Source organism: Equus quagga, chromosome 14 (assembly GCF_021613505.1).
Source record: "Equus quagga isolate Etosha38 chromosome 14, UCLA_HA_Equagga_1.0, whole genome shotgun sequence".
NCBI classification, from domain to species: Eukaryota; Metazoa; Chordata; class Mammalia; order Perissodactyla; family Equidae; genus Equus; species Equus quagga.
The window spans coordinates 86,214,695-86,237,856 of NC_060280.1; the positions used below are offsets into that span (position 1 = coordinate 86,214,695).

Genomic DNA, 23,162 nt, shown 5'->3' on the forward strand with positions numbered 1-23,162 from the left:
GTAGCAGGCAGCTAATGTTTTACATGAAGAGAAATTCCCTGGCAGCTGTGGTCCTGATGACCACTTGGCTTGGGACCATTTATTGGCCAGCCAGTGGTTTGTTTGGCTCACAGTGGGTCAACAAGTTGCAAATACGAACACATACCTCTTTTCTTTTTCTGTTATCAGGTAAAGAATCTTAACCTTGAAATCCTGCAGCCTCTAACCCTATACACCGTAAAGGGCCAACCCATTCTCCCTTGCACAAGCCACCCAACCTGCTTACCTTTGCCCTACTCTCCTTAGGAAGTGCCTGTGAGTAACAAATATTGTCCATTAACTTGATGCATGTGGCAACATCGGTCTTGGCATTCAATCCCATTCTAGATAAGGTGTCAATCCTGCCCCCAAATGGGCAATGACAAAATAGAAGTTAACCAATGGAAGATGTCTTTCCAGTCACAAACAGGTATTCAGGCTAGGGAATTTTTAGAAGATGAGGAAAAGGAATGCAAATGTAGATACCCCTGTGTGACAATGATTTAGATGTATTGGTCACAAAAGAAAAACTTTGAAAACACCCACAGGGCTCTAGCAGTAGAATCAATAAGTGAAAATGGTGTAGTCTCAAAAGGGAAAATGCAGAGAAACAGACATGAATGATGGTTTCTCTTCCAATATGTAAAGAATTGGAGTGATCACTCTCATCTTCACAATAAGAAAAAAAAACTGACCAGGGCCGGCCTGGAGGCAAAGCGGTTAAGTTGGCATGTTCCACTTCAGTGGCCCGGGGTTTGCCAGTTCAGATCCCAGATGCGGACCTACATACTGCTTGTCAAGCCATGATGTGGCAGGCGTCCCACAGATAAAGTAGAGGAAGATGGGCACGAATGTTAGCTCAGGGCCAGCCTTCCTCAGCAGCAAGAGGAGGATTCGCAGCAGATGTTAGCTCAGGGCTAATCTTCCTCAAAGAAAAAAAACTCCAAAGAAACGTGATCAAACTGAAGAGCAACACCTCTCCTTAGATACACAAGAGATTTGACATTACAGGACAAACTGTTGCCATGCAAAGGGCATGATCTGCTTGCTGCAAGACAAAAGCCAATCAATCAAGAGGCAAGACAGTGTAGAGAAAGGACTTTTATTAAGCAAAAAGCCAGCTAATTGGAAGATGGTGGATTTGTGTCCTAAAGAACTGTTCTTAAAGACAATACAGAATCTTATTTTTTTGGTAAAGATTGGCACTTGAACTAACATCTGTTGCCAATCTTCTTTTTTTTCTTCTTCTTCTTCTCCCCAAAGCCCCCAATACATAGTTGTATATTGCAGTTGTAGGTCCTTCTGGTTGTGCTATGTGGGACGCCGCCTCAGCATGGCCTGATGAGTGGTGCCATGTCTGTGCCCAGGATCTGAACCAGCAAAACCCTGGGATGCTAAAGTGGAGCACGTGAACCTAACCACTCGGCCACCAAGCCAACCCTGAGAATACAGAATCTTGAAGCATTATATAAGGCTAGAGGGCTATGGAGGAAGTGGTCCAGAATGTTGGACATCTGGTGCTGCAGACTGGGGGTTTTCACACCATCTGGCACTGTACGTGGGGCGATGCCATAGCAGTCCTTTCAGCTGTCATTGATGATGTATGCCAGTATAGAATCTCACTCTGGGGGGGTCATTGGAGAAGAGGGTCAAGAATGTTATCCATCTGGTACCATGGACTGGGGGTCACTACATTTCTAAGGAACTCAAAAGAACAAAGTTACTGTCATATCACAGCTGGGAGGTATAAAGCTAAGCAGAGGTCATAAGTCATGATGCATGTTATTTATAATCTAGCCTATTTGCAGGACAGAGTATGTCCAGCTGGGTTAATTACTTAGAGGCTATCTATAGTTACAATATGGCTCCCGTTTTACAAAAATGGCTTCCCTTATGTCAAGCTCATGTCGAGCTGGTATCAAAACCAATGATCCCAAAAGAAGAGACTGGTAGAGAAAAACCACTTACCGAGAATAGAAGCCACTGGAGCAAGCAACATCTAGGAACACATAAACTGTAATATATGAACTGCTAGACGCATAGTATAGATTATCTTGAGAGTTAAATGCTCTTGGGGGGCTGGCCTTAGGGAGCCCCCAGAATTCATGAATGTTTCCTTCAGCAGCCCAACCTGGTTCTCATAGTGAAGATGGGAGTAAATTGCCTCCTTCATGCAGGAAATGGGGAAAACATTTTGGAATACACACAAAGTATTTTGTTCTTTGTAACTTGGACCTTCCCTCAAAGGGAATTAATGTTCCAAAGTCTTATCTGATTGGGCAAAGTGCAGATAGACACCTGCAGTCACTTCAGGTTCCTCTCTGACAAAAATGGAGGAAATATAAGTGCTAGGAACGTGTTCTGAAGTTCATAGTCTGGGGATTCTTTACCACCAAACATTGCAGGTTTCATCATAACATAAGAGGACATTTTCCCTTTCAAATACCTGACACCATGTCAGCAGGGCCCCAGGATAAAAACAGTGGATGAAAACAGAGCTGCAAGACACAGACTCTACAAAGAATGAATTCCTAGGGAAACCCAAACACACCAGGGAGATAAGTACAACTGCACTGCAGACTATGAAGCCCCTGACCCCTCCAGCTGCAGCAAACATTAAACATAGTCTAACCCATATTTAAGAAATCATAACACCTCACACTGAAGGCCTATTTACCTGAAATCCTATTTCTTCATATATCATGTCTGGGTTTCAACCAAAAATTAGAGGGCATATGAAAAAGAAAGAAAAAAACACATTTTAAAGAGACAAAGCAATCATCAACACACGACTCGGATACAGCAGAGATTTTTGAGAGACCAGACTAAATTTAAAATTATTATTAATTTCACACAAGTAGACTTCAGAACAGGGAATATATGTGAAGAGGCACATGTATTGAAAATATATAAAGACCTATTATATCATAGTAATAAAAAGTCAACTCAATTCAAAAATGGCAAAGGATCTGCATACACATTTTTCCAAGGAAGGTAGGCAAATGGCCAAGAGCATATGAAAAAGTGCTGGACATTATTTGTCATCAAGGAAATGCAAATCAAAACCCCAATGAGATACTGATGAGGATTATTTTAGGCTGGTTACTTTTAAAAACTGCAGATGGGAAGGAAACTCTGAAAAGTATAATTTACTTGCTCTTTGTTAAGAGACATTTACATTTGTAAAGGAAATCTCCATCTGTGAGGGTGTCTCACTCTCTGCACCAGGAAGAAGGGGGGATGACCTTATCTCCAGAAACTCTTAATGTGGAAGGCAAGGACTTAAGTTTGCATAATAATCTTGCTCTTGTTTGCTGTACTTGTCTGGTAACCTCATGTAACTGACCACCACCCCCCCCCCCAACAACAACATCCTCCTTTGTCTTTAGCTGAAGATGATATTTAACGTGGTGGTTTCAGCCATTTACTTAATCCGATCTGATTCTTGTCTAAAGTCATAGGACCACCCAATAACCAGACTCCACCTGCACTGATACCATTTTAACGACTTTTTTTTTACATATTCTTTCCTTTGTCTTGTAAAGAGATAACTCACATACTTATGCCTTAAATTTAGCCCTACCCTCAACCCATGGGTCCTGTCCCCATGCTATTCCATACTATTCTCTAAATAAAAGAGCACTACTGCCAGACCTTGAGAGTCCAAGAAATCTTTCTTTCAACTCCTCGACTCACCAAGCCACATCAGATACCACTTCCCAACCACTAGGAGGACTGGAATCAAAATTTGAGATAATAACCAATCTTGTGGAGGATCCGTGGAGAAATTGGAACCCTTATACGTGGGTGGTATGACTATAAAATGGTGCAGCCACTCTGGAAAACTGTCTAGGAGCTCCTCAAAACTTAAACCTACAATTACCATATGATCCATCAATTCCTCTCCTAGGTATATGCCCAATTAAAATGAAAACACATGTTCAGATAAAAACTTGTACATGACTTTTTTTTTTTTTTTTAAAGATTTTATTTTTTCCTTTTTCTCCCCAAAGCCCCCCAGTACATAGTTGTATATTTCTCATTGTGTGTTCTTCTAGTTGTGATATGTGGGACGCTGCCTCAGCGTGGTTTGATGAGCAGTGCCATGTCCGTGCCCAGGATTCGAACCAACGAAACACTGGGACGCCTGCAGCAGAGCGCGCGAACTTAACCACTCGGCCACGGGGCCAGCCCCTGTACATGACTTTTTAGGAACATTATTCATAGCCAAAAGGTGACAACAAATCCAAATATCCTCTAAAGGATGAATAGATAAACAAATGTATTTTAGCCATACACTGGAATTATTCAGCCTTAAAAATGAATTAAGTATCGATGCATGCTACAACATGGATATGCTTTGAAAAATTGTGCTAAGTGACTGAAGTCAATCACAAAGACCATATATTATCCCATTCAGATGTAAGACCTGAATAGGGAAAACTATGGACAGAATGGAGATTAGTGTAGCCCTCACTAGGGCTGAGATTGGAAGAGGAAGACGGAAAGTGGTAGCTAAAGGGCAGAGGAGTTTCTTTTTGAAGTGATGAAATGTTCATAATTTGCTGTGATTATCGCATGTATCTGTGAATATACTGAAAACCAGTGAACTGCACCCTTTAACGGGTGCACTGTGCAGTATATGCATTACATCTCAATAGAGCTGTTGAAGTAAATAAATCAATAAAGTTCTGCAATCCAGGCTTTCAGGCATATAAGAATGTCCAGGTTAATTAACACATCCATCACCTGACATAGTTACCTCTTCTGTGTGTGTGCATGTGTGTATGTGTGTGTGTTGAGAATGTTTGAGCCATTCTCTTAGTAATTTCAATTATACAACACAGAATAAGTGTATCAAATCATCCCATTGTAATCTTTAAATACAGACACTTTTATTAGTCAATTATACCTTGTTAAAGCTGGGAGAAGAGTTTCCAGGTGCATCCCATATTTACATAACAATATAGCAATGAAAATGGGAATCAGTTGTCTTAAGGATGTTATTCCGTTTACATTTCAAACTTCTCTAGGTTCACAGGAAAAAATTGATCCAAAATAAATTTCCTTCCAGTGCAAAACACACACTTGAGAATTTGGTGACCACATCTCATTGCTTGTGGTTGGTGAGAAGAGTTCCTGCACCCCGCTAGGGCTGTGGGGTTCCAACTTCCCAAGAGAGCCCAGGGCCCCGGGATTCTTTATCCTAAGAACCAACTGAGTCGGGGTGGCCCTGGGATGGGTGGAAGGCTGATCGCTGGCAAGGCGGAAAGATCAAAATGGGGCCAGACACTTTATCCCAGCTGGTGAGGTCACATTTAAGTGTCTGCTTTTCTAAACAAGGGTCACAGTTGCATGAGTGGCCTCGCAGCCTTACGCCAAGCCCCTGACTCCTAGAGGCCGTAAGAGCTTCTTTTCCAGTGTGTCCTCGCCTGGGCCACCCACCTGTCTGTACTTGCTCCTTCTTGAAATTGAATCAGGGATTCCCTGTGCACACCTGGAACAACTTATTTTGCACAGCCTTCCAGAAGAACAGAGTCAGCCCCAAGCCAGGAAAAAGTTCTGTTTAAACGTAAATGACCCAGAAAGGACAGATTGCAGCCTACCAAGGGGAAGTGCTTCCCTTGAGGCAAGCGTCTTCCCTCCTTGATGTCACTCAGCGGCGAGGGGGCGTGGGCCTGCGAACTGTCCAATCGGGGGTAACGCTAGGGCCGTGGGTGGAGCTACACAACGCACCGGCATTGATGTCCCCATTTCTTCCGGCTTCTCTCAGGATCGCGTGTCCCCTTCTTCAGCGGTTCATGGTGGTTTTGCCGCAGCCTCTGTCGCGCCGTGACCTGCACTGACCGCGGGGGTCATAGGACAATTTCCAGCTCTAGGTCGGCTCAGAAATGTAATCTCCATCCCGCTGTCACTCAGAACTGAGGGGCCTTTTGAACTGTCCAATCAGGGTTGGCTCCGGGGCACGTGGGCGGGGCTACGCTCCGCAACCGCCCCCCACCGCCGGCTTCCTGTCGCTCCACCCTCTTTCCGGTAACGGGTCACGTGCTCTTAAGGGCCTGACGTTGCTCCGCAGCTGGCTCTGTAGGTGTGTGACGTGCGCTGGCCGTGGGGGTCATAAGAAAGACTGAGGGAACCCGGAAGCCCTAGAAATGGTGAGTGTGCGGCCCCGGCGTGAGGACACGGGAGGAGGGGCTGGGGGGAAGCGGCGGGGCGGGCCCGGCCTCCCGCGGTCCCCTCCGGGCTCTGCGGCCCCGAGTCCGCGGTGGCGCCGCTCAGCCGTCAGTCCCCTCCGGCCGCAGCGTGGGGGCGGGGCCGGCAGCCGGGCCCCGGGCGTCCTGCGGTCCCTGCGCGCGGCGACTTGGGCCGGAGCGTCTCTGGGCCGCTGTGCGGCCGCAGCCCCGCGTGTCCCAGACGGTGCTGGGCCCGCGGGAGGGTCCGCAGGACAGCCGGGCCTCGGTCTCCGGGGTCCGTGCGCGGAGGAACTGTGGTCTGTGGTGTCCGCAGGGCCTCCTTTCTCCCCACGGGGGACCTGTTTTCCCTGAATATTCCATATATTGTGGGGGCAGGGTCTCAAACCCACAGCTTTGTTCCCCCAGCCTAGCTCTTCCTGGGACTGGCAGTTAATCGCTAAATTTCCCATCCCTCCCGGCGTTCCCAAAGCCATTTTCTCCTCTCTAGTTCTCAGGATCATTATCAAGTATTTTCCTTCGTGGTGCATTTCAAACAGACTCAGTATTTTAATTGTTCATCCTTTTCCCCAAGAACCTTGGATAGCTCTTTTCTAAAGATATTTGTTTGTGGATATTTTACATGATGGAAATGCAGCCTATAACCACCTGGAACTGCGTTGTATGAAATCCTCGTGCCTCTCCCCCAGGATCTTTCTGGGCGCAGACATCCTGTGGGAAGTCCTTTGGGTGGAGGTTCCTTTTTTAATTTTCTGGGTGAGCTGTCCTGTCGGCACTGCCCCTTCCTGGGTTTGTCATCTTTGAGTTCATAATAGTTTACATCATTGGGGCGTTTGTGGTAGTATCAGGTCACAGATTCCACCTGCAATCACTGGTGGGAAGCAGGAACTGTGTTTGTGATTCCAGTCTCTCTGTTGGATGTTGTGGGTACAGTGAATGGCCCCACCAGCCAGGAAAGCCTTCACATTTGGGCTCAGAGCTTCCCCTGCTCCAATGTTGCTGCTGAGACCAGCTAGGCAGCCAGCTGAAGGGGCGGACACAATTAATGGACAGAACACAGTCTATATAATGGACACAACACAATGTATATTATTCAATGGGACAGGGAACCATCAGCCTCAAGGACTGAGGTGAGGTCCCTCTGATCGCCATGTATTTATTTGCAGCCAAAGAAGTACAAGCACAGCAGGAACTCACGCCAGCAGGGATATGCAAGTCAAAGCTCAGCAGTTCTAGTCTTCGTCCTTTCAGTGTACCCCGGCCCTATACAAGGCCATTTTCTTAGGGAGTGTCCTAGGAACAATCAATCACTAAGTTATGCAGATGGCGTTCCATTCCTGATCTTCACAGGCTTCTCAATGTCGACCAGTCACGCCATGAATAACCCACAGTGTGGATGCAAAACTCAAATATAATGTCTAGAAATGTCCAGGCCTAGGAGAGATGTCATCAGCACAGCAGTGAGTTGTTCCCTTCCTCTCTCCCACTTTGAACTACAAATAAATAGACATTTATTGACCAACAGAGCATACCCACACAGCACAAGACGACACCTGAGAGGACCACGCAGCTATAAATCTGAAGGTGGACAGACTGGCCCCCTCAGGAATTGGTGGAGAGGTGAGTGAAACTCTCCCTTCCCCAGCAGCCCTGTGTGCATGCCCGAACACTTTCTTGGCTGGCTTGAGCACCCATAATACTGTCCCAAAAGTGGGAGTGCACCTCAGTGCAACTGTGGGAAGTGGCAGCAGCAGCCCGGGGTCTACAAGCAAATGCCCGGGGTTCCTAAGCCCCTTGCCTTCATGTTTGATAAGATACTCCCTTCTGGCCTTTGATTCAAAAGCACAAACAGTCTGGCATAGTAATTTATGAGAATTAGCAGATCGGACATTTCTCAGCCACCCATTTTGTAATTTGTTCTTGCTGAGCTTAAAGCCTTGCAATAATGTTGCTATGCTCTCCTGCAACACAATGTGTATTCCCAGTTTTCGGGCTGCAGTGGTACTGTGGGTGTCTGCACCAGCCAGGGAAGCTTTTGCATGCACGTATATCTGCCGCCGCCTCTTCTTACAGTCATGCCAGCTGCTGTGCTTTTTTGCTGGGGCTTCATTGCGGGGTCTGAGCCTGGGCCATTCATTGGGACCACAGCAGCAGGGTGAGGTCTCCCACCAACTGAGAAAGCATTTGCTTGTAGACCCCGGGCTGCTGCTGCCACTTCCCACAGTTGCACTGAGGTGCACTCCCACTTTTGGGACAGTATTATGGGTGCTCAAGCCAGCCAAGAAAGTGTTCGGGCATGCACACAGGGCTGCTGGGGAAGGGAGAGTTTCACTCACCTCTCCACCAATTCCTGAGGGGGCCAGTCTGTCCACCTTCAGATTTATAGCTGCGTGGTCCTCTCAGGTGTCGTCTTGTGCTGTGTGGGTATGCTCTGTTGGTCAATAAATGTCTATTTATTTGTAGTTCAAAGTGGGAGAGAGGAAGGGAACAACTCACTGCTGTGCTGATGACATCTCTCCTAGGCCTGGACATTTCTAGACATTATATTTGAGTTTTGCATCCACACTGTGGGTTATTCATGGCGTGACTGGTCGACATTGAGAAACCTGTGAAGATCAGGTGTTCTGTCCTCTGGACAAAGGGTTTATGCATTTGGAGTTCATGTGGGTCAGAATCTCAAACTGAATTAGGCTGAGAGTGTCCTCACTTGTGAGAATGGAAGCCTCAGGGAGGGAGTGCTTCCATGCTCACAGGAGAGGGGAGGGTGTGTGGAGCCCCCAGAGTCCATTCCTGTGGCTGCTTGGGTGTCTCCACCCTCCTTCACCAGGGACTGACCCTCTCCAGGGGTTACATCTCAACCAGGAGAGTCTAGACCCCAAGTTTGGGAACATGTTCAACTTTCTGAATGTGGATTTTCCTGTTCAACTGAGGAGAACCAGGCTGCTTATCCATTTTGATTCTAATATTTGTGTTTCATTCTGTTGGATTCCTTTATCAATTGAAGATTAAAGCCCTTTGATTGTAGTTTCCACTAGCACTTGGGCCCTGAAGCTGTAAGATGATTGAGACATATGATGTAAGGCAGGAATATTGTGGAACCAAGTAGATTTTTTGTTCCATTTAGGCAAGAGAACCTCAAGTTGTGAGATGCGTGTATTTAAGCTCTCGGTGCGTTTTTCATTGTTAGGTCCCTGTTTGTATGTCCATGTCTCTAGAGATCCTTGACGTTTTAATGCCTATACTATACTATACTATACTAAGGCAAATGAGTTCTTATTTTCATGGATATGAGGGAAAACTGAGTTTCTATTTTAACTGATATGAGGAAAACACTGCAGTTTGTGTAAATCTCTCAAATTCCTATACATTTCAGGACTTAATTGCAAAACCCCTAATGCATTATAGTATGCTACCCATTCCTGAAAATATCCCCAGTGTGAAGTATAGTGGAAGGACAAGGTGTAATGCCCCTTGTCCTTTTACTCAGAAAGGATTTGTGAATTTTTTATGGTTTACAGTTTTATATCCACTAGTGTTTAAAGGATTAAATCTTAGAGTGGTTCCTTATGTAGGACAGTTTAAATGAAGTTAAGTAATAATGCAAAATTTAATTAAACGTAATTGTCAAGTATAGGAAAATATGTGTCTTTAAATTTGTCTCCTTATTTTAAATAGTGTATGGGAAGGTTAAAAAATTCCTAAGAGGAAACTAACGCAAGAAGACTCCCCGCCTGCATGTCCTGCCCCACTCCTCTGCTCCTATTCCAGCCTCCCTCACATGGCCAGTTTTGATCACTGCTTCATCATCCTGTTAGTGTTTCTTTTTTTGAAGATTGGCACCTGGGCTAACAACTGTTGCCAATCTTTTTTTTTTTTTTCCTGCTTTATCTCCCCAAACCCCCCTTGTACATAGTTGTATATCTTAGTCGCAGGTCCTTCCAGTTGTGGGATGTGGGACGCCGCCTCAACGTGGCCTGATGAGCGGTGCTATGTCTGCGCCCAGGATCCGAACCCTGGGCCGCCGCAGCGGAGCACGAACCCTGGGCCGCCGCAGCGGAGCGCGCGAACTTAACCACTCAGCCGCAGAGCCGGCCCCTGTTAGTGTTTCTTAATATAAAAAGAAGACATTGCAGACGCCTATGTGTCTTACCTGGGTCTGTTCTTTTTTTTGTGTGTGTGAAGAAGATTAGACCTGAGCTTACATCTGTGGCAATCTTCCTCTGTTTTGTATGTGGGATGCGCAACATAGCATGCTTGAGGAGCAGTCTGTAGGTCTGCGGCTGGATCTGAACGTGCAAACACTGGGCCACCAAGGCAGGGCACCGGAACTTGAGCACTTCTCCACCGGGCCAGCCCCTGTGTCTGTTCTTATACTGAGTAGCCTGGGTCCACATATTTGATGTTTAACTACTGACAGCTTAAGCCTCACCCTCCCTCCCCCCCATTCCCAGGCCTCCTTATCTGGTCAGGCTGATGAGAAATCCTGGAGGCTCCTGCACTGTGAGCTGCTGCTTGCTGGGCAGCTCCTGCTGTGCACTGTGCTGCCCTGTGTTGCATTGTTAACCATAGCGAGCCTGGACTGTATGCACAGAGTTCTCAAACTTGGTAGTCTCATTCCTGTGGAAGCAGGACTCTGGGAATGGGGCCTTCCTTTATGTGGCCCTGGGTTATGTCCTGAGTGGAAACTATCCGTGTGTTTAGAGTGAAGATGTGGCTGAAGTTGGGGTCACCTTGACATTAGGGAGAGTGTGGGGATTTGAAATTATAACCTGTGAATGAGCTGAGCCCACCAGATCATCACTGGTTAAAGACAACTTATTTCAGAGGGAAAGAGGAGAATCAAAAATGCAGCCAGTAGGTGGTGAGGTTACAGGGGGCTCACTGGCACCCCTAAGTAACTACTGCTGGTGCCCCCATGTCTGTTGTAACAAAGATTCTGACCCTCTGCGTTATAGTGGACAACACCCTCAATCTGCGTTTGGCACAACAAATAAGTTGGTTCAACCCCCACCTAAGCTGTGTACCTTAGACTCAATAAAGCAACCAGTCGTGGAGGAGGCCTGTAGCTTTGATGACATGATTTTAGTCTCTGTGGAGGAGGGCCTTAAGTTATCTATAGGCTTCTGATGCAACAACCTGCCCTAGGCCCCACACTACATGCTCTTAGAGCTGCTCTTGTCACCATGTATGAGATCTCTTGCAGATAGAGGCTCTAACAAGCACTGAGCATGTGACCCTCTACCAAGGTGGCTTTATTTTTGGAAAGTGGAGAATTCAATTTTTTTTTTTTTTTTTTAAGATTTTATTTTTCCTTTTTCTCCCCAAAGGCCCCTGGTACATAGTTGTGCATTTTTAGTTCTGGGTCCTTCTTCTAGTTGTGGCATGTGGGATGCCGCCTCAGCATGGCCTGACGAGCGGTGCCACATCTCTGTGCCCAGGATTTGAACCCACGAAACTCTGGGCCGCTGAAGCAGAGCAGGCGAACTTAACCACTCGGCCACACGGCCAGACCCCCGAGGTGCCTTTTTTGACTTTGGCCCTGTAAACAGCCTCTAACCAGCTCAGCCACCTGATGGGCCCTAAGCTTTCCCCTGTAGTTTATGCCACCTGCTGAGGGGCATGGCCTTTCTTCAGTGCATTGAACAATGCTGGGTTGATGGAGGAGGCCACCCCTCTCCCAGACACCTTGGTTCCCTGGATAGTTCCTTGCTGTTAACTGAATGCACAACACTGGGGAGTGCACACACTTTAAGCACAATACACATTCGTACATGATGGAGCTCAGTGAAGGGTTGCCAGTCTTCATCCCTTAATTGGGATGTTCCTGATGAAGAACAAAACATATTCTAACCAAACATCATGTAGTCATCTTATTAGTGACCTGAAACTCGGCTCATCAGCATATGTTCGCAAACTCTTGGATGATGGTCTGAGAGATGCCCCTTTATAGTAAAGGAACTCTAGGAATCTCTTGACTCACAGATACCCAAGATAGAAATCAAGGTAACAATTGTGTGAACATGACCAGGTCTACACTACAAGGACATACCAGGATGCTGTTTATGCACCTTGGAATTCTGACACTATTGATAGTGACCATGGCACTTCTCAGAGGATACAGTGCTGTGCTAACAAGGCAGTTAATGCAAGTTTCCACTCCCTTATGGCTCTCAGGCTTACAGAGCACCATACTGGCTTATTGAGATCAGTTGAATGAGAGATGTCTTGTTTCAGTCATCAGGGGTGAATTGTAATCAGTCTTTCATTTTTTTTTAAAGACTGCGGGGTTTTTTAGAGCACTTTTTGTTAGAAAAATTAACCAGAATTTACAGTTCCCACATAACCCTTCTCTCTGCATCCACACATTTTGCAGTCTTTTTCACATTTTGTACTAATGTGGTACATTTGTTAAAATTTGCAAACCCATATTGATGCATTAGAGTGTACAGTGCACATTAGCATTGACTTTGTGTTACACCATGTATGGGTTTTGGCAAATGTATAATGACATAGATCCATCGTTTCTGTATCATATAGTGGAGTTTCACTTGCCTAAAAGTCCTCTGTGCTCCACCTATTGGTTCATCCCTTCCACAGCCCCCAAATCCTTCATGACCAAATATCTTCTTAGTGGCTCATACTTTTGTCTTTTCCAAAATGTCATATACTCGGACGCATACACTGCATAGCCTTGTCACATTGGCTTCTTTCCTTAGGAATATACTTTTAAGGTTCCTCCATGTGTTTTCATGGCTTGATACCTCATTTCTTTTTATCACTGAACAGTATTTCATTCTATTGATGCACCACTGTTTGTTTTTGTCTATTTAACTCTTGGAGGACATCTTGCTTAAAACTCTAACTCTTGCCAATTATGAATAAAGTGCCCATAAACGTTCATGTAGTTTTCTGTGAACAGAGGGTTTTAATTCATTGGGGAAAATACCAAGGAGTGTGATTGCTGGATCTCACTCTGTATAGTAACAGAATATTTTGGTTTTAAAGAAAGTTCCTGTCTTTCACTCTAGATGGACCTAATTCCATTTCCACCAGCAGTGATTGAGGATTACCTGTAGCTTTGTTTATCTACCAACATTCGGTGTTCTGAGTGTTTTGTTTTACCCATGTAATAAGTTTTTAATGATACCTTGTTGTTTTATTTGCAATTTCCCAAGGATATTTGATGTGGAGCGTGTTTTTTCTTTTTTTTGAAGAAGAATATTAGCCCTGAGCTAACATCTGCTGCCAATCCTCCTCTTTTTGCTGAGGAAGACTGGCCCTGAGCTAACATCCGTACCCATCTTCCTCTACTTTCTATGTGGGACGCCTGCCACAGCATGGCTTGACAAGCACAGTGTAGGTCTGCACCGGGGATCTGAACTGGCGAATCCTGGGCCACCAAAGCAGAACATGCAAACTCAACCACTGCACCACCGGGCCGGCCCCTGGAGCATGTTTTCTTATTACTTACTTTCCAGCTTTATGTTTTCTTCAGTGAGCTGTCTGTTCAGATCTTCTTCGAGTTTTTTTGTTTGTTTGTTTTTGGGGTTCTTTTGAGGAAGATTAGCCCTGAGCTAACTGCTGCCAATCCTCCTCTTTTTGCTGAGGAAGACTGGCCTTGAGCTAACATCCGTGCCCATCTTCCTCTACTTTTTATATGTGGGACGCCTACCACAGCATGGCATGCCAAGCAGTGCCATGTCTGCACTCAGGATCTGAACTGGCGAACCCCGGGCCACCAAGAAGCAGAACATGCGAATTTAACCACTGTGCCACTGGGCTGGCCCCATTCTGCCAGTTTTTAAATCGAATTGTCTGTCTTCTGACTGTGGAGTTTTAAGGGTTCTTTGGATATTCGATACCACATATATCAAACAAGTGTTTTTACAAAGATTTTCTCTTACTCTGTAAATTGTTTTTGTTGTCTTAACTGTTTTTCTCAGAATGGGTTTTTCATTTTAATGAAGTAAAATTTTTGTGTTTTTCTTTGGTGGACCTTGCTTTTTGGTTTTGTACCTAAACAGTCACCTGCAAACCAACAGTCATCTAGATTTTCGCCTATGTTATCTTCTAGGAGTTTATTCCTTTGGCATTTTACATTTAGATCTTTGATGTGTTTTGGCTTAATTTTTGTGAAAGGTGTAAGGCCTGTGTCTACATTTTTCTGTTTGTGTTTCCATGTGGATATTCATTATTTCTAGCACTACTTGTTTAAAAGGCCTTTTCAATTTAATTGCCTTTCCTTATTTGTCAAGGATCACTTGACTATATTTGTGTGTGTCTATATGGAAAGCAGTTGACTCATTGATACTTGAAACTTATTACACTCTCCTATTAATTCCAGGAGTTATTTCTGTTGTGAATTCTTTCAGATGTTTCACAGAGACAGCAATGCCATATGGAACAAATGTTACAAAGTTAGGTGTAGGAGTCATACAGATGTTCCTTCATTCTTTCTTTTTTTCTTTTTTTTTGTGAGGAAGATTAGCGCTTAGCTAACTGCTGCCAGTCTTCCTCTTTTTGGTGAGGAAGACTGGCCCTGAGCTAACATCTGTGCCCATCTCTACTTTATATATGGAAGGCCTACCACAGCATGGCTTTTGCCAAGCAGTGCCATGTCCGCACCCAGGATCTGAACCGGCGAACCCTGGATCGTCGAGAAGCAGAACGTGTGCACTTAACATCTGCACCACTGGGCTGGCCCCCCAAATGTTCTTTCTTAAAAAGTAGAAGTTCCCCTCTATTACTAGTTTATTATAAGTGCATCTTGTATATTACCAAATCCATTTTTATTTTCGTTTCCCCCCCTTTCTTTCTGATATTAGTAATTTCTGTCTTCCCTCTTTTCTTTATCTCGACTAGAAGTTTATCAGTTTTATTAGCCTTCTCAAAAGACTAGCTTTTTAAAAAAACTTCCTCACTGACCTCCACAATGACCTTGATTTCTTCCCCCTTTTTTTTTTCTTATTCTTCTACTCCCCAAAGCCCCCCAGTACATAGTTATATTATTCTAGTTTTAGGTGCTTCTGGTTGTGCTATGTGGCAACCGCCTCAGCGTGGCCTGATGAGCAGTGCTGGGTCAGCGCCCAGCAACCGAAGCAGCAAAACCCTAGGCTGCCGAAGTGGCGCACGTGAACTTAACAGTGAACTTAACCACTCGGCCACGGGGCCAGCCCTTGATTTCTTTTCTGATTTTATGCCTTTTGTTATGCTTACTTTCTGTTTAACTTGTTCTTTTTATTGTTTCCTAAAGTAGATGCTTACGTTAATTGATTATAGATCTTTGATTTTTCCAGTGTATTTATTTTTTAATTTTAATTTTTTTTTTAAAGATTTTATTTTTTTGTTTTTTCTCCCCAAAGCCCCCCAGTACATAGTTGTATATTCTTCGTTGTGAGTCCTTCTAGTTGTGGCGTGTGGGACGCTGCCTCAGCGTGGTTTGATGAGCAGTGCCATGTCTGCGCCCAGGATTCGAACCAACGAAACACTGGGCCGCCTGCAGCGGAGCATGCAAACTTAACCACTCGGCCACGGGGCCAGCCCCTCCCGTGTATTTATTAATGGCATAAACTGCCCTGTAGTCAATGCTTTTGCTGCATCCAAGGACACTTTATGTCATGTTTGTATTTCTTGTAGATCAAAATAATTTTTAGTTCTCTTGAGACTTCTCTTTTGATCTTATGTGTTATTTAGAAATGTGTTGTAGAATCTTCACATATTTTGGGGTTTTCCAAATATCTTTCTCTTACTGGCTTCTACATGAATGCCTATATGAAGTGAGAGCATACTTTGTATGATTTCTGTTCTTCCAAATTTCTGTCCCAGAAGTGGTTTATCCTGGTAAATGTTCCATGTGAACTTCAAAAGAACGCATATTCTGCTGTTATTGTATGAAGTATTCCATAAGTTACAATGAAATCCAGTTGTTTCACACTGATGTTCGTTTCACCTCTGTCCTTCCTCATTGACTGCCTACTGGAATTTACAATTCGTGATAACAAGGTATTGAATTTTACAGCTATAGTATAGATGCATCTGTTTTTCCTTGCATTCTATCAATTCTTGCCTCATTTATTTTGCCCCTCTGTTCTACAGGTACACATGAAGGATTGCTATGCCTTCTTGGACAATGGAACCCTTTAGCTGTATCCAGTGCCCCTCTGTGCCTCTGAATTTTCCTTGGTTTGATATCTGCATTGTCTCTAGTTCATATAGCTATGGTGGCTTTCTTCTCATTAGTGTTGCCATGGTATATACTTCTCCGTGCTTTTACCCTTCATCTCTGTGTGTCTTTATCATTAAACTGGGCTTCTTGTAGACAAAATATAGTTGTGTTTTCTGAAATCCTATAATACTGTGTCTTTAAGTTGTATTGAGACTTGATAAAGTGATTATTGATGTAGTTGAAGTAATATTTACCAAACCTTTCACTGTTTTCATTTTTACCCTTCCTTGTTTCTTTTTGTCTTCCACCTCCTCTTAGCATTATCAGTTACATAGTATTTAAAAACATTTTTTAGTGGTTGGCCATGAGTTTTTATCATGCAGTTACAACTGACACACCTCCTCTGTCAAATAACACTGTGCCACCTCACTATTGTGCAAGTACCTCTTAACGCTATTACCCCTTCCTTGTCCTTTGTCACATTGTTGTCATTTATTTCACTTGTTCATAAGGCTCTCCTTACCAAATACATTGTTGCTAATGTTATTTTACACAGTGTCACCTATGTTACTTATAAGAAATATGAAAGATATTTTTCCTTTTCTAATCTTCTACCTTTATCATTTACATGATTTCTAATAAATTTTTGAACGTTTCATTCAAAGTAGGTGTACTCATCACAAATTTCCTTAATTTTTGTCTCAGAAAGTCCTTATTTGGCCTTTATTTTTGAAAGACAATTTTGTTTGACAGAAAATTCTATGACAGTGTTTTTTTTTATTTTCAAAACTCTAAGTATTTCAGTTTACTTGGTTCTTGCTTGCATGGTTTTTGAAAAGAAGTGCAATTTAATTCAAATCTTTGTTTCTTTATAGCTAAGATGTGTTTCTTCTTCAGCACTTCTAAATATATTCTGTCTTCGATTTTTCTCTAGTTTAAGATGATATCCCTGGGGGTGCACTTCTGTAGTTGATCATGTTTAGCGTTCTCTGAGCTTCCTGGATGGACACGTTGCAGGGTATCATCAATTTTATGCTATTTTGGTGATTAATAGTTTACTTGTTCTTCTGATTCTTTCTGTCGTTCTTTCCCTTTAGGTATTCCCATTATGTGTATTTTACCCCTTCTGTGATAGAGGGTTTTCCTGGGCTTCGTGGGTATGGTGTTCTGCATTTTTTGTTCTTTTTCTCTTTGCATTAGAATCTGGGGAAGTAGATGTTTTTGTTTAGTTTAGGCCTTCGTAAGACCAATATCTAGGACATGTTTCAAAATGCCATCTTTCTTTTGTCTTTCCAAATTTTGGAGACACTGATTTGGTCTATCACTTTAAGGCTCTCATAGATCTAAGAAGAGTTGTTCATTTCTCATTAGTTCATTTGTTTCTTGTGAGATCAAGAATCACATCTTCTAAGTTCCTTTCATGTGGGATCAGAAGTTGGCAGAAAATGATCTCGAGTGGCTGATTGAGAAGCACGTCCTTTTGAAGTTGGCAGTGGAGATTTTATGTTCTTTTGGAGGAAAGGTCTGTTAAATCCTTCACATATTTTAGAATAATTGTCAAATTTACCATCAAACCTTCATGGACTTGAATGAACTCCCATGCAATCTGCAGCTTTTAACAAGTTTCTCAAGGGCAGCAAGGCTCAGGGTACACTGTTAGCATTTGACCAAAAAGAGTTCTTTTGGCACATTATCATCTCCCCATGTGTTCTACAAATTGGTAGGAAGTGGCCTTGAGGCACATGAGTATAGGGATTTGATGGTCTAAGTTGTCGTGCCTTCTTACTTGTGTCTGGGTTCTAAGTTTCAAATAACTTTCTAGCCCCATCAAATTGTACAGAGAGGGGGCCAGCCCCATGGCTGAGTGGTTAAGTTCGCATGCTCTGCTTTGGCAGCCCAGGGTTTCATCAGTTCGGATCCTGTGCGCGGATATGGCACCGTTTGTCAAGCCATGTTGAAGCGACATCCCACATGCCATAACTAGAAGGACCCACAACTGAAAATACACAGCTGTGTACCAGGGAGCTTTGGGGAGAAAAAGGAAAAATAAAATCTTTTAAAAAATATTGTACAGAGAAAGGAAGACCTGAGTGTATGATAAATATTACACAAATGAACAGCAGTGCTTTCAATAATAATATTTACATTCACCCAGCTGCATCTGTTTACCTGTAATGATCTGGAGTACTGTAGGACAGCAGGGTCCACTGGGCTTTGTTAAAAGGTTAGTTTCTACTGTCCTCTTGGACTCTCTGTTTGGTGAGACTAGACAAAAAAGCTTCTAGTTCTTCAATATTTTTTATTCACTGAAACCTCATGCAGGTAAGACCCCCTGCCTCATGGAGTGCTGTTACTGGTGCGTAATAAGAAGATGAAAGAATGGTTTGAAAAAGGAATTATTAATCTGAAAATGATAATATTTATTTCATTTCCATAGCATTTCTGTCATTTCCCAACATGCTCTGGATCCTGACATAAGAGAAATATGATGTAATATGATCACAGTAAAACTGTAAACAATTTTCATCTGGTCATAATGCTGTTAATCTGATAAGGAAAAGTGTACAGAATAAGATTGTGTTTCTAGTGATCGTGACATAGAATAACTATTTGGAGATCACAGAATCACACATAACTTTCCTAGAAATGGAGCATAGATCCCCAGTATTGTCAGCCTTATGCATCCTACTCTACACACGTTTGTGGTGTTTCAGGACTCAGTGACCATTGAGGACGTGGCTGTGAACTTCACCCCAGAGGAGTGGGCTTTACTGGATCCTTCACAGAAGAGACTCTACAGAAATGTGATGTGGGAAACCTTCAGGAACCTGGCCTCAGTAGGTAAGAATGAGGACATTCCTTCATGTCATCAAGGAGAGAACAAGTGTTTCTTGCCCATCAACACTGTTCTAAAATGTAGAATATAGAAAGAGGTGATGTTAGTAAATAAACTAGAAATGATGATAAGTCATCATGGACTTAGATTCTAAAAATTTTTCCGTCATTTGTAATACCTTGGAATCAATTTTCTGGGTCTGCATTTCAGGAAAAACGTGGGAAGTTCATGACATTGAAGATTGGTATGAAAACCAGGGGGGGAAAGTAAGGTGAGTTACACTCACAGTAGAAAGCAGTGTCTCATGTGAGAATCCTGGTATGTTATGAAATTTTAAAAAGAAGCATGCACAACATATAATGCTTGCTTCAGATTTAGCTGTTCTGAGAAAATTTTCACTTAATATACTTTGTGAAATGTGATGTAGGGGTTCAGTTTTTGTAAAATAGTTCACTTGGAATTAGTATTAATAAGCCCTGTACATAAGTATCACTGTTTGAGTAATAGCAAGGCTGAAGTCCTCTTGCAGAGCATTCAGTATATTCAATTTCTGAGAATTCATTCAAGGTGGAAAACCTAATCTTGTCCTATACATCATAATAAATATAACAAATATGAAATCAGTAATATAAAAATTATTAATACTGTTCTCATGTTTTACAGAAACCATATGGTAAAGAGACTCTGTGAAAGTGAGGAGGGTAGTCAATGTGGAGAAAACTTCAGTCTTATTCCAAATCTGAATCTGAAGAAGGAAACTGCAGGAGCTAAACCATATGAATGCAATGCATATGGAAAAGTCTTCATGCATCATTCATCCTTTAATAGACATGTTAGATCTCTCACTGAACACAAATCATATGACCATCAAAAATATGTAGAGAAACCATATAAATGTAAGGAATGTGGGAAAGCCTTCACTTTACCCTATGTTCTTCGAAGACATGAAAGAACTCATAGTGGAGAGAAACCTTATGCATGTACAAAGTGCACTAAAGCATTTACTGCTTCCTCTACTCTTCGAGTACATGAAAGGAATCACACTGGAGAGAAACCCTATGAATGTAAAAAATGCAATAAAGCATTCACTTCTTGCAGGTCTCTTCAGAAACATGAAAGAACTCATACTGGAGAGAAACCCTATGAATGTAAACAGTGCCGTAAAGCATTCACTTCTTCCACTTATCTTCAAATTCATGAAAGAATTCATAAGGGAGAGAAACCCTTTGAATGTAAGAAATGTGGGAAAGCCTTTACAGCTCCCTCAAGTCTTCGATCACACATGATGGTTCACAGTGGAGATCGACCTTATAAATGTAAGGTATGTGGGAAAGCCTTCACTTTTCGAAGATCACTTCCAGTACATGAAAGAATTCATACTGGACAGAAACCCTTACAATGTAAAATATGTGGCAAAGCATTCAGGTTTTCCAGTAATGTTCAAAAACATGAAAGGACTCATACTAGAGAGAAACCATATGAATGTAAAAAATGCAGTAAAGCATTCACTGCTTCCAGTTCTCTTCAAAGACATGAAAGAATTCACACTGCAGAGAAACTCTATGAATGTAAAAAATGCAATAAAGCTTTCACTTCTTCCAGCTCTCTTCGAAGACATGAAAGAATTCATGCTGCAAAGAAACTCTATGAATGTAAAAAATGCAATAAAGCTTTCACTTATTCCAGCTCTCTTCGAAGACATGAAAGAATTCACACTGGCAAGAAAGTATGAATGTAAAACATGCACTAAAGCATTTAATTCTTCCAGATCTCTTCGAGTACATGAAAGAAATCTGGAGAAGAACCCTATGAATGTAAGGAATGTGGGAAAGCATTCATTTCTTACAGATCACTTCGAAAACATGAAAGAAGTTACACTGGTTAGAAACCCTTTGAATGCCAGGAAAGTCTGAAAGCTTTTATTTCTCACGAAAAGTATCGAGGATATGAGAGAATGCACACTAGAGGAAAAATGATGTAAATATCAAGAATGTGGGGAACCCTTTCTTCATCCCAGTCCTTTTTGAAGGTATGGAAGGACTGACTTAAGGAAAACATACAAACAGCATGGGAAAGACTTCAGTTGGCCTACATCTTTCTGTGTGAATCTCCCACCAAAAAAAATAGATTAATGTAAGTAGTGTGAGAAAGCTTGATGGAAATGTATTTGTATAATGTTCTAGAAAGCTTTCAACATGAAAATGTATTATAAAAGTTGTAAATATTTTGTTTACCAAGCATCTTTCTTAAAGTGCAGCATTGGATTGTGGATTTCTTTAATTACTTCTAGAAATGAATATTGAGGTGAGATATTTCTGCAAGTCATCATCAGTAGTACATAAGATTAATAGGTAGTGCTTTTCCTTTAAATCAGTTAATATTTTCTTTGATTTTTATAATGTTATAATTGTTCTGTGTTAGTGAGTCTTTGAAAAGTGATGGTTTGTACGTGTTGAGATTTTCTTACTGGCCTTGTGTTGCAGCTCCTAGATGACTAACCCATTGTGTACACTGTTCCTTTCTTAGAGAAAGGTCCTTTTACAGGGAGGTGGGTATAGGAACCTGCTACCCGTTTCCATACTATTGAACTAATGGAATACATTTTTATGTATGGCAAGTTTATCAAAGAGCATGGTTAGTGTGTATTATTATTTTCATATTTGGGCCTTTGCATTTTGTCCTTCTCTCTGACTGGTATTTGGTGAACAGACTTTGAATTAAGTCGAGGCCTGTGATAAGGCAACAAAATGCAGGGCTTCACATATCACCCTTGTATTGCTTTATGTCAACGATGGTAAAATTAAGAACTAGATCTTTAAGAATCCACCCCCTTTGAGTCTCTAGATTGAAATTCACCCGTAGCCTCATTTGCATGAGGTTTAGAAGGCAGAAGCCATAAAGGCCTTAGGCTTACTGGGGAGGCACCATACTGGGAGAGAGAGACAGTTACACAGGAGCTTCGAGGAAACCGTCTTTTAGCTGATTGTCTGGATTCTTTGCCCATCTAGTCAAGAGTACCTTGAACACCACCACCAACTGTTTGATTTTAATTTTCACGGAGGTGTACTTTCCACTGCTGTCTTCACAAGTTTCACATCAAAGATACATGAGAGTGAGGATTTTTCTGTAAGGCCTCTTGTGTCCACCAGGAAACTAATTCAGACTTTTGTGGTTGGGAGCATTCTCTTGATTCCCCTATTCTCTAGGTGATATCTGAATAAGGTCTAGTTTGTATGGGAAACACCTGATGCTCTTAAAAGTGCTAGTGAGTGTGTTTTACCTGATTCACTGTGACATCTACAGTGGGGCAGTAAAAACAAGGACGGTGAATTTTGTTTCTCTGCTGCATTGTGCTGTGTCTGCCTTGAGCCAGTTTTTCCAGGTGAGAACAAGCACCTTTCTCAACTCAGGAAGACCATGTGTGTTTCCGTTACTTGTAGCTGAATGTATTCCAGCAGTAAGTTTTTAGTAATGTCTGATTGTATGTCATTAAAACTACATCCATTTCCTTGTGAAATGAGCCCTTCTGTGGTTCTTTCATTGATAGATTTTATCAACTCTTCTATTTCATTGTATGCTAATAAATAGTATTGTGGCTTTCATTTCCTCAGAATGTTTTTTTCTGCTTTTTTCTCCCCAAATCCCCCCAGTATATAGTTGTATATCTTTTTAGTTGTGGGTCATTCTAGTTGTAGCAAGAATTTTTAAAAATCCATTTATTTCTGGATTTTCAGATACACATTGCACTTTTCTTCATTGAATCATCCATTATTGAGTCAGTTTTACCATGTGCATCGAAAATCAGGTATTTTTTCGTCAGGCAAATTTTGTTTTTTGTTGTTTTATAGTGGCGGTTTTTGTCATCGAATCAATTTCTCATTTATTCTTAACTGCAACCTTAAAACTCTTGGTTTTTCAGTACCCTCCTGCCAGTGACCTACAGGATTGCACA

At 42.4% G+C, this 23,162-nt stretch overlaps 1 protein-coding gene across 1 annotated transcript in view; it reads left to right on the forward strand.

The window, feature by feature from the left end:
- Positions 1-22,812, forward strand: part of LOC124252374 (zinc finger protein 709-like) — a 42,953-nt gene extending 20,141 nt beyond the window's left edge. Inside the window, exons 2-4 of the mRNA XM_046685773.1 lie at positions 19,089-19,215; positions 19,421-19,481; positions 19,874-22,812. Coding sequence (XP_046541729.1) covers positions 19,089-19,215; positions 19,421-19,481; positions 19,874-20,942 — 1,257 coding nt within the window. The 3' untranslated portion in view covers positions 20,943-22,812. The remainder of the gene's footprint in view (positions 1-19,088; positions 19,216-19,420; positions 19,482-19,873) is intronic.
- The last annotated feature ends 350 nt before the right edge of the window (positions 22,813-23,162 follow it).